Source organism: Mizuhopecten yessoensis, unplaced genomic scaffold (genome assembly GCF_002113885.1).
Source record: "Mizuhopecten yessoensis strain PY_sf001 unplaced genomic scaffold, ASM211388v2 scaffold8991, whole genome shotgun sequence".
NCBI classification, from domain to species: Eukaryota; Metazoa; Mollusca; class Bivalvia; order Pectinida; family Pectinidae; genus Mizuhopecten; species Mizuhopecten yessoensis.
In genome coordinates, this window is record NW_018407824.1 from 302,276 (window position 1) to 314,651 (window position 12,376).

General features: G+C 34.5%; 1 protein-coding gene across 1 annotated transcript; it reads right to left on the minus strand.

Moving 5' to 3' along the window:
• Nucleotides 1-3,413: 3,413 nt before the first annotated feature.
• On the minus strand, nucleotides 3,414-12,361 carry LOC110457007 (UPF0728 protein v1g117062-like). The gene is made up of 4 exons (XM_021508093.1): nucleotides 12,277-12,361; nucleotides 6,944-7,054; nucleotides 6,225-6,344; nucleotides 3,414-4,355 (listed from the first exon to the last, which is right to left on the minus strand). Exons 2-4 carry the CDS (start codon nucleotides 7,035-7,037, stop codon nucleotides 4,291-4,293), a joined length of 279 nt encoding a protein of 92 aa, XP_021363768.1. The 5' UTR covers nucleotides 7,038-7,054; nucleotides 12,277-12,361; the 3' UTR covers nucleotides 3,414-4,290.
• Between the last annotated feature and the right edge of the window lie 15 nt (nucleotides 12,362-12,376).

The following is a 12,376-nucleotide window of genomic DNA, read 5'->3' on the forward strand; positions in this document are numbered from 1 at the left end:
GCAGAAGGAATTAGAGCAGCTGATATAACTAGATTAATTGGAAATTCTTTAAGCGATTATGGGCAGAAGAATTCTATTCAAACGGATAACGGCTTGTTGGGGTCTATATTCAAATGACATAAAATTAAGTTCTAACTAATTATTTGAATATACGTTTATTTTATATATCCAAGGCGAACAAAAGTGCGATGGTTGAGTTAGCAGAGAAATAAATTTGAACGGAATCATTGCATCGTTTAAATATTTCGAAACTGTTTTTCTTATACTATGTGAAATATGTTGTGTGCTAATTATTATCAGGCCATTGCTAAGTTTTGCATATGTTTACTTGTATTATTGAGAGGACATTGATAAGTTGTGATAGCTTGCGTCCAATCCTTTTTTGTGTAGTATTCTAAAATTTATTTTAATTAAAAAAAAAAACCCGAAACTGTCAGTATGTCAAAAAATATTAAAAAAAATGTGTTCCTGTTTAAAGACATACATTTATATATACTTGTCTATTAGGTAATTATGATGGCAATATTGCTTTTTGACTAATGGATTAAAATATGTAATCTTTTTGATGTGCACATATGAATGATGTTGACTTCACACAAACAAACTATCAACTTTCGAAGTAAGCTAGCAGGGCTGATTTTGAACTATTTTTAAAGTTCATATTTGATTTTATAACGTTATTAGGTGCAAGTAACATTGTAATACGTATATACGTCGTTAGGTGCAGGGGAATGTGACACCAACAGATTATATAAAAACATATGTTACAGTATAAGCGCATGGAGATTTTTAATGAATTTGAGTAACAAAATATTGAATGAGGTGTATTGACAGACGAGACTAGTACCAGTGAAGCGATCTATGGACGCTTGAAAATAACGAGAGAGAAAAGTTCAAGACGGATAAAAACCGTTCTAACATCAAGCTAAGGAGATGTCATACTCATTTAGAATTATACTGGAAGAATTTTCCCATTCACAGTATGTCAAAACAAAAGAGGAATTAAGAAAATTGTTTGATCGACATTTCAAAGATATACATTTTGCTACCGGATACATTATGCTGTATTATTTATGTTAATATATTTTTAATTATGCCATTGGCCATCTGGGCCCAGCTGTTCAAAAGGTGATTAACGCAAATTTTAACTTTTGTGTATCTTTAAGACACAAACATTGAATTAGTTACAACTTTCCAGGTATCAAATATTTAGTTAAGTGAATTGACATGCAAAATTGTGAGATTTTACCTTGCATAATGATTTTTTTCATTAAAGGTTGAAAAATGTTAAACAGCGATTAAGCTAATCACCCTTTGAACAACTGGGCCAAGATGTACATTGTCGTAAAATATTTAATGATAAAAAATGGACCAACAGGCTTTCAGTCTTTGCCCATTATTATTTTATTCATTCAAAATCTGTTTCAAAAGTCCCCTCTTATCTTGCAGGGCTTCAATGTTAGGAATTGCAGTTTTTCCAGGCGTCTTCTGTCTGCAATTTATTTAAATCCAGATACGAATTGGTAGCTCTTCGTTGTACATTATCAATTATTTGGGTATCTTTAACTTTGTGGGGATGCGTAGAATCTTTTTATGATGTCAAGGACCATATTGCTTTGTTAAAAGAGTATTGCACATATATGTTCTCAAATCTAGCTAGTTATCGATAGTTACACCACCTACATCGTTTCCAGTGGTAATGTTCTTTAGTGTAACTTCTTCAACATTCTGGCCTACATTAAACATCGGTCTTCTTAGGCTATTACATTGAATTGGTAATTACCGGTCATTTGGCTTTTCTGCTAAACTAAATATGATTGCAGAATGAATCTATCCCATTAGATTCTGATCTTATGATTTAATTTGGTGTCATCAGGACAATATTGTATTCTCGTGAATATCCTTAATGTATCTAGAACAATTAACATTCGTCCGTCAAACATCTCGTTGGTGAACGAGTACCCACTGGGCGATAATATGATTTTTGGTAAATTCAAAATGTTCAAAGCTTGTGAATCAGACTAAGATAATACATGAAATACATGAAGTCTTTATAAAACATTATTTTCTCCTCATGCGATAACCAGAGAGATATTGGTCTATGTTTGCGCTCTTCCATGATTGGAGCAAATCCCCCTCCTAAAAAAATGTTTTCGAAACATTATTGAAAAGATCTCGAAGTTCATTTAATGCTTTTGGGGATAGGCTTTATCTGCCTTTATGATTGATCAATCCAAATATGAGAGAAGTTTCCTAATATTACAATAGTTGCATGTTGTATCGTAAGACTGACTGGTTTTGGCCTAAAACATGACTTTATAATCTTTTGGTGGTCCTGTAGACACACTAGAAAACACTGGTGGTTCTAGCTTCAAACAAGACTTTATCTTTTGGTGGCCATGAAGACAAACTTTAAAACACTGGTGGTTCTAGCTTCAAACACGACTTTATCCTTTGGTGGTTCCGTAGACAAACTGTAAAACACTGGTGGTTCTAGCTTCAAACACGACTTTATCTTTGGTGGTTCTATAGACACACTGTAAAACACTGGTGTTTCTGGCTTCAAACACGACTTTATTCTTTGGTGGTCCTGTAGGCACACGGGAAAACACTGGTGGTTCTAGCTTCAAACACGACTTTATTCTTTGGTGGTTCTGTAGACAAACTGTAAAACACTGGTGGTTCTAGCTTCAAACACGACTTTATCTTTGGTGGTTCTATAGACACACTGTAAAACACTGGTGTTTTTAGCTTCAAACACGACTTTTTTCTTTGGTCGTCATGTATGCACACGGAAAAAACAACGGTGGTTCTAAATCAAACATGACTTTTGGTGGTTCTTAAAAAACAATGGTGAAAAAAAACACCATCAAATATCTTTACTTTCACTGAATCACTTGCTGGAACTCGTGTTAAGTTACTATTGTGTCTTGTGTATTGTTTTGGTGAACTTGACGACAGCTTTAATTAACTGCATCAGGCTTTGTTGATACATTTGTATCTTTGGTATGTATAATTTGTATTCAAATGTTTTGTTTTGTTTCGGTTTTTTTGCCACCGTATATGTTCTGACAGTTTATTCAATGCGGTATTTTAAAATGTATCTCAAGAGAAAAACTGTGTTCAATTAACACCACCGAGTCTTAATTTAATGTAATTGATTGTATTACGAAAAATATGGATTTACTTGTGTTCACTGCATAACACGGTAAACATGTGATAAATATTTATGTTTGACCAATAAAGCAAAACCCATGTGATCTACACTCTCTATGGATGCCGCGCGAGGTTAGTTAAATCACTAAGACACATATTTGATCACTTAATTATTCAAATGTATGTGTATGTATTTACAAATTACTACCTTCCAGAAACAGTTAAATTAAAAAGAAATGATAATATGAAATGTCAAAGACTGTAATCACATTTACTTCACTTTCATTCAACCAAACACACATGGATTAACAAATTGCTCACTCGGCTCCCCACATATCATAATATAGGATGTATATAGTTGGTGATAGCTACATATAAATAACTTAAAAACCATTTGTTGTAAGAGCTATATATAATGCACATGTAAAAATTGAGTTCATGTGAATATTTTTTTCACGATTATAGCTCAATTAACTCCCTTCCCTAATAGTTGCGAAAAATAGTCATCGCGTGAAACAAACAATGCATTACCATATAGGCTGCATTATGATAGAGATAACATGATCCTAGCATTAATTGCCGTGTAAGGCTCCACAAGTACATAAAATTTTGTTGATCTGGTTTACATTTCGTATCTATAACGAGATATAATAAGAAGGTTGTCAATTTGTAAGTGAATTAATAGATAAACACATTAAAAACATATTATAATTGTCTGTGCTCTATGGCTAAATGTAGTAATATCCAAAATGCATTGAGAGAAAACAAATGTAAAGCTTAAATAGATATATACAAACATCCTAAATGTATAATGTATCCAGCTTGATACACTGAACATGACTTGAACTACAGAGTATACAAAGACATACAAGACATTGAATACAGTTTTTTTTATCAAAACCAACAAAACAAACTATTCGTTTCTCAATGATTGAAGATATAACATGTGATTACACAGAAACTGATACCAGTAGACATAATTGGCATATAATGAATATGATAATTAAAAATCTTAACAGATACATGTATATTTTATATTTATAGGAAAAATAGACTCTAAATGAAACAAACTAACAAAAACATGCTGGACATATTGCAATCGTGTACAACCCTCTAAGAACATTGTACAGTCGCTCAAAACGCATTCTCAACGGCTTCTACTGCTTTCTGTACATTGTTATCCAAGATGCCATCACCTCCTGTCAACAAAATCAAAATAATTGATTACGACAAACGATTTTTATGATAAAAAAATGTTAGAAACGATGCTAAAGTGAATTTACATACACTACACTGACACCCCCTTCTAAACGAATTCATTTGCAACAAAGGAAATTCAGAAATACCTGAAAGTCAATGCAATTCTATTTGATATGAATAAATGTTACAAAGGGAAGTCATTACAGACTGTTTGGTGGCCAGAATGAGTAATTGAGTTAGTATGAACCTTGAAGTAGAATGATGTAATATCTAAGATTTTTAGTTCGTCTCTCATGGCGCAGCATGAATTGTTCTTTAACACACCTACTCCTTCTGATCGTCTGTTCAGATTTAAACTAAATTTAATCTACGTATCACTGTGAGACGGATGTTTAGTTGTAAATGAAAAAAACAAAGAAGCTATAATCAGGTCAAAATTTAGTTTCAAAAGTTGAGGGGGATGGGATATAGTCGCCAAAATATCCGAATTCAATATGCAACACTCCGTCTTTCTCAAGATTTACAAATAAATCATGTTTGGTTAATTGTTGGTGAACTAACAAGGATATGCTCAAGACAAATCTTGGTTTGAAAAATTAACAAGGACAATAAGCAAAATTGGTGAATGCAGGTAAAATAGCCAGGAATTAAATGCTCCGGAGAATCTCTGGTGTCAAAATTTAACAATGGGCAATAACTCTGTTAACACAGTAATTTAAGTAATAATACTCTGAAAAACAAACTCGATTGAACGATGAAATATCTGTTTTTAAGTCTCATCAAGATACGTCAATTGATAAAGGCAATTGAATGATGAACAGAAAAAAGTAAAAGCATGGATGGACAGTGCACTTGGTGTATACCATCGCACTGTTGTCAAATGGCATATAAAAATACTTCAGGCACACCTCAAGTTTCATGCATTTTGTTTTTATTTCAGTGGAGTTATTTACCTATTGGAAGTGTATAGAGTAAATATGGATAGGTGAAATCATGTATTCTGTTTGAAACAGTGACTTGAATTGTGAACTGGCACAGGAGGAGATGTTTATGAACATGTATTTTAAGTTTCATGACAACAGGATAAGAAATAAAATCTGTGCAGCAATAAAAGCTAGATCCTGTTTAAAGTTACAGTGACCTTGTTTTTAACTTCAGGAGGTTACCATATTAGTTCACATACAGCACAAAGTGCCTGAAAGTTTAGTTATAGTGCAACATCTGTTACCATTTTACAATTTATCAAGAATGATAAGGTATGGAGTAACAATATATTGCCACAGCTGGTTAGAATAAAGGGATACCGAATTCCTTCTAATAAATAACAATGACCCTCATTCAACGTCAGAGATTTAACTTTTAAACTTGTGACCTTAAATTAGTGTCAAGAAATGTCTTTGAAAAAGGTAGCCCTTTCCACAGCAAACTGTTTGCAAAAATGTATTAGTCCGGGTCTGTTGGTTCTATAGAAAGGTTTTGAAGAGTTTAGTTGATTTTATACCTTAGACTTTAAATGTTGGCTAAAATGGTACTTTATTTGAATAAAGATGACAGCTGTTTTCATTGACAAAGCTACATGCATGATATCATTATTCTTTTATGCCTTTTTAGTAATTTAGTAATTTGTTTGAATAACATTGAAAAGCCTTCAAGCAAGTTTAATGCCAAATATTGTGAAAGGATTCTTTAAGTGGTTTAAGAAGTCGATAATGGACAGAATAGACACTGCATCAAAGCCATAACCTCACAGGAACTTGATGCCAGGTGAACTGCATAACTCAAACAACTTCTGATGATGAACCATCAGACATAGAATACTAAATCATATTTAGCTGATGACTTGATGGGGCACAGGACCATTAACTTACCATAATCTAAATCTTGTATTTTACACATAAAAATACGTTCACCATTCACCCAAAGTTCCACACTGTTTAAGTCACTCATTTCTTCAAATTCAACCTCATGTCCTTCTTTTATAAGAGAGCCTACAGGAAAAATAATCACCGTAAACATATATATTTGGCAAACATTTCAGAACCTCAAATCAGCACACAATCAAGACTTTACCTATATTTTTGGCTTGATTCACCTAAATTGGGGGAAATAAAGGTTTTAATTGAGCTTAAAAATATCATAGTATCTAGTCTTTTAGGAATTTAAATTGAAAACACAAAATTCAATAAATGTATATTCACAGCAGGAGCAAGTTTATATGACATGTATGCTCGTTTCTGTTTTATTGAAATGGTCTAGGCTAAACAGAAACTCACTGTCTAAACAAAAAGTAATGCAGCCGAACACAGTTCATGCTTATATTCATCTCCATTTTTTTTGTTAGGCAAAAATTGTATTCAGCTGCATTATTTTTTGTTAAGTACAACAAAAGTCAGTTTTCCATCATTTCTCTTTGTTGCTAGGGCATAAATAACCATTACATGATATAGAGAAACTTGTCCATATCAAGACACCTCTTTCCAATTGAAGTTAAGTTGATTCAATGGTCAAGGCCATGGTGAATGTATAATAAAGGAAAAAGGATGAGATCTATTATTTTCGACCTTTTTTATGACATTATTAGACTTACTCTCAAGCCCTTCCAGTCGTGCAGTGTAATGTTTTACACAACCACATGCTTCATATGGCCCAAAAAAGACGGTCACTTTGGCATTCTGAGGCATGGTTGCTGTAAAATGATCTGAAATATAACAACAAAATTTGTACCACTATCATTAAAAGGAAACATCAATTTAAACTATACTCAACCAAAAATGGCAAGTTAATGCTTCTTTCGGCTGAGTCAATTTTGCAATTGTATTCAACTTGGTATCAATTAAAACATTGAACTGATTTTTATTTATTTTATCTCGAATTAAGAAATAATGCAAAACTGTAGTTATTTCATTTTTATGTCTTTTGTAAAGGCTTCGCAGTTTAGGATAGTTTGGGCAGATACACAACAACCAAGCAATGTCCTCACCATCCTCGATATCCAGGGGTTACGATCACTTTTGCTCTCTACACCCCTGGAATAAGTCATAGCAAAAATGAAGGCATGCACCTAGCTATTTGATTGGTGTCAGGTAAAAACACCTGACCAATCACTAGTCTGATACTTGTCCTTTGAAGATCACAAAGGAACGATGCCCGACTTCAAAGCCTGTCATATTTTACCGTTACACGACCGCATTATTTTGATGTACATCACAGGACCAAACTAGTCTTCTCGTCTCATCCACAAAGTGCTGCACACTGAGCCTTCAATTTTGCTATTACATATTCCAGGGGTGTAGAGAGCAAAAGTGAGACACATTTGAACCCTTCCAATTCAAACGGTGGACTAGTTTATTATGAAATTTCAGGGGTGAATGAGTTAAGGGGAGGTGTTGAAATGTTTTGCTGAGAATATATCATTCCCATTGCCACTGTTGTGAAATATTCAAGTCATTATCTACAGAGGTCTTGTGAAGCATTTGAGTATTTGACACTATATGGTAGTTGTAAATGCATAGCATCAAAACGAAAGATGAAGGCCTTTTCAAGAGAAGCAATTCTTATAAAGAAAACAAAAAGTATGTTGTTTTATCTTATTTAATGATTTTTTTCTAATAATACTTGTAAAATGTTCAGCCTCAATGTACTAAGATGTGTCTTTGAAACTTTTTTTCCATATGAGTGCAAGTGGACCTACACATAGGTTAAAGGATACATTTTATATTTAGTATGAAGGGATCTTATCAAAAACAACAAACTTCAGTCTCATCCAAAATTTCCAGCACAGATTACTTAAGACAGCCTTAAATACTATACGTGTATTTAATGGTACATGACCTTGAATTATTTAAAAAGACTATTAAGCTTTCCTGTGCTGCAAGCTCCCAAGCAGAACTCTTTACCTGGAAGCATCCAAGTCATGAAATTATGTATAAGATATTAAGATGTTATCAAAATTTATTTATCACAATCAAAAGATGCAGTATGATGATAGATCGTGTGTCTTTGCTTTCCTCATTTTAGCTTTCAAATAAAAAAAGGAACCAATCTAGCTAGGTCGTTAAAAAGTTAATTGTTATATCGCCTACAAATAAGGTTGAAAAACCTCTAGTGTGATGGTGCATTAGGAGCAAAGTGTGGTCCTTAACTTTCTCTCATTGGTAATATTAACAAAAGTTAAGAGTCATATAAACAAAGTCAAATTTCAGGGGTAGTCTGTTGCAAACATGATATGCCAGCTTCTTTCTCTAGAAAGATTAAAGTGTTTACATGTTTCAGAAGAACATAAAACATCCTAAACAGAGAAAAAATATTTGGTTAAAACAAGAATTGTTCATATCAATAGACATATTTAGTCAGTACCAGATTTTCACGGGCATTTACACATTTTTTGCCAATAAAATCATGTTTCAAAGTGTTCAGCATACTTCAGCATGGACTGCAACTGCACACATTCAATTTCATTCCCCTCTTGTTGCTAAAAGTAAGTTTTGTTCACTTTTTTTTTTTTTGCATTATTTCTTTTATCAAGATCTACTTCTACTTAAAGTTATTTGTCACAATCATTCACCTTTTTTTTTGAAATTGTTATATATTTACCATAGTGCAGTATAGCTGTATAATTTAATCCTATAACTAGTAGAACTGTCAACTGTCAGGTGTCAACTCTTAAATTGATGTGCACGAGATAATTACGACCAGTGCTGTTGTGTTTTCATTTGCCCTATATATGCATAATCATATTTGACTATATAGCCAGATTTGTCGGTGCTCCAGTACCTAGCAGGTTTTATTCTATATGCATGCAAATTTAAAATATTTGGTAGCATACTACTGTAGAAGTCCTGTCACATATGTACAGATAAAACGTTTTTTATAAGCCTGTTACCCGTCTATGTTAGGTTAAAAAAACTATCAGCCTTTTTTACAAATGCAGATCAGTTTAGGAACAAATTTAATGAGTTTCAGGTAAGGGTCAGGGACAGTAGACCTATGGTGATTAGCATAGCAGAGGTGAAGGCAAAGAACAGTGTAAATATACCGAACCCCGCTGAATACACGATGGAATGGTCCAATGACTACAATATGTTCCATGTAAATATAGACAACTGCATAGGAAGAGGATTGCTTTTAGATGTACATAACTCATTGCGAGCAGAGGAAGTGAAATTAACAGTGGTATTGGAAGAGAATTTATTGGTTAAAATCAAAGTGAACAACAAAGATTGCTTATTAGTTGGTTTAATATACTGATCACCGTCAGAGAATTCAAAGGAAAAGAATGCAAAGTTGTGGGATTTGTTGACAGATGCTTCAGATATGAAGTTCAGGCACTACATCATCATGGGGGATTTTAACTACCCAAGCATAGACTGGGAACTACAGTGTGCAAAGAAAGATAACTCCAACGAGCAAAGATTCATTGATCTACATGTTCCAAAATATTGAAAAACCAACTAGATGGAGAGGAACATACATACCAAATATTTTGGACCTAGGTATTACAAATGATGAGAACGCAGTAGAGGATATGGAATACCAAAGTCCCTTGGGGAAAAGTGACCATTGTGTTATTATGCTTCAATTATGTCTGCAGTACTGTATTTCTACGGAGTCAAGAAAAAAGGAGGAGAAACTACAAAAAAGCAAACTTTACAGACATGAAGAGTGAAATAAGTAACACGGACTGGGATAGTGTACTTGAAGTTAAGGAACCAAACTGTGACATTAATAAAATGTGGAGAAAATTTAGGAGGAAAATGGAGGAGATCGAGGAGAAGTTTGTTCCGATGGCCAGGGCAAAGTCAGGCAAAAAGTCAGAAACCCCATTGGATAAAGAAACAATTACACTAATTATGGAAAAAAATGCTCTGTCTCGAATATTTGTGATGACAAAGGATCCAAATATTAAGAAGAAATACAACAGGACCAGGAACAAAGTGGTGAAACTAGTGAGGAGAGCAAGGAAGAACTTTGAAAATAACCTAGCTATATATAAGGAAGCAAAGAGTAATCCAAAAATGATATGGAAATATATTAACTCTAAGAGCAAAACAAGACAAAGTGTTGGCGAGCTTTGCATTGACCCGAAAAACCCAAAATCTAAGAAAACGGAAAACGAAGAAGAGAAAGCTAATATTTTAACAGACTTTTTTAGCAGCGTATTTACCAAGGAACCGAACGACAACATCCCAGAGTTAGAAAAAAGGAAAATTAACGAAGAGTGGACAAAGTTACAAATACTGGAAGGAGAAATAATCAAAGCACTGAAGGTACTGAAACCAGATAAGTCACCAGGAATGGATATGTTACACCCAAGGCTACTCGGAGAGGTCAGGATGGAATTGGCAGCCCCGTTGGCAGTAATATTCATCAAATCAGTAGAGACTATGAGGGTACCAGACGAATGGAAGACAGCACGTATCAGCGCAATATTCAAGAAAGGAAGCAAGTCAATAGCCGGTAATTACAGGCCAGTGAGCTTAACATCTATAGTTGGAAAAGTGATGGAAAGGCTGGTTAGGGACCATCTCATAAAGTACTTTGAAAGAAACAACCTGTTCACATCAAAACAGTATGGGTTTATCAGAGGTAGATCAACAACACTCCAACTACTACGTGTGCTGGATGAATGGACAGATGCTCTAGACAACAGAATGACATAGACTGTGTCTACATGGACTATCAAAAGGCCTTTGATACTGTACCACACAATAGATTACTCAAGAAACTTGAAGCATATGGAATTGGGAAAGAGCTGATAGAATGGATAAGGAATTACTTCAGTGGGAGAAAACAACAGGTGTCAGTAAATGGAGAAACTTCAAAATGGCATGACGTCACATCCGGCATCCCCCAGATGTTAGTACTAGGACCGATAATGTTTGTCCTATTTTTAAACGACCTACCAGACACAGTAGACTCCACTGTGTACCTTTTCACTGACGACACAAAGATACTTAACATTGTACATGAAAGAAAGGATAAAGACACACTACAAAGGGATCTACAGAAACTAACGGACTGGAGTAACACCCGGCTCTTGTGATTTCACCCGGAGAAGTGCAAGCACATGCATATTGGGAAGATAGATCTGGACCCCGATTTCAGATACGAACTACTAGGATGTACTCTAGATAACGTACAGGAGGAGTAGGATATAGGGGTCACCGTAGATGATCAGCTTAGGTTCGACAAACATATTAGCCTCAAGGTGAAGAAAGCAAACTCAATGTTCGCACTTTTAATAAGAATATTTCAACATCTAGATAAAAAACCTTTCATACCTCTATACAAGACCCTCATAATGACTCACCTTGACTATGTCATCTCCGTATGGTTCCCATATAAGTCGAAACATATAGAAGTGATAGAAGGAGTACAGAGGAGAGCAACAAAACAGATTCCAGGAATGTCAAACCTCACATATAAAGAACGATTACGAACACTAAAGCTACCAACACTTAAATATAGACGCCACCGAGGGGACATGATAGAAGTATACATGGTTACAAGTGGAAAATACGACCATCAAGCATCAAACTTTATCAAACTGCGTAAAGACCATGTGAACAGAGATCAAGGGAGGGGAAACTCAAGGAAACTACTTGTACAGAGGACGAAATTGAACATCAGGAAGTACAGTTTCAGTGTGAGAACGGCAAACCTGTGGAATAGTCTTCCGGAAGAAGTGGCGTCAACCGTGTGCTAGATCAATGAACTCCATAAAAATAGGCTGGACAAATTCTGGAGTACACAAGATGTGTTATACAGTATATGACTTTAAAGCAGTCATCAAGCCGAAACTGGTACAAATGTAGTCACTCATAAACTACAATTAAACAGTACGGAGTCCGACGAAGAGGACCGGACAGGACCTGTGTTGGAAAACCACAAGTAACCATAAGTAAGTATACTTGCACTTACATATCAGATTTTTTCAGCAAAGCCTAAAGCTTGTTGTATCCAGGAAGTTGCCTTTATTATTCACTGCGGCACACTTTGTCAGTTCAAGGTTAGATAGACG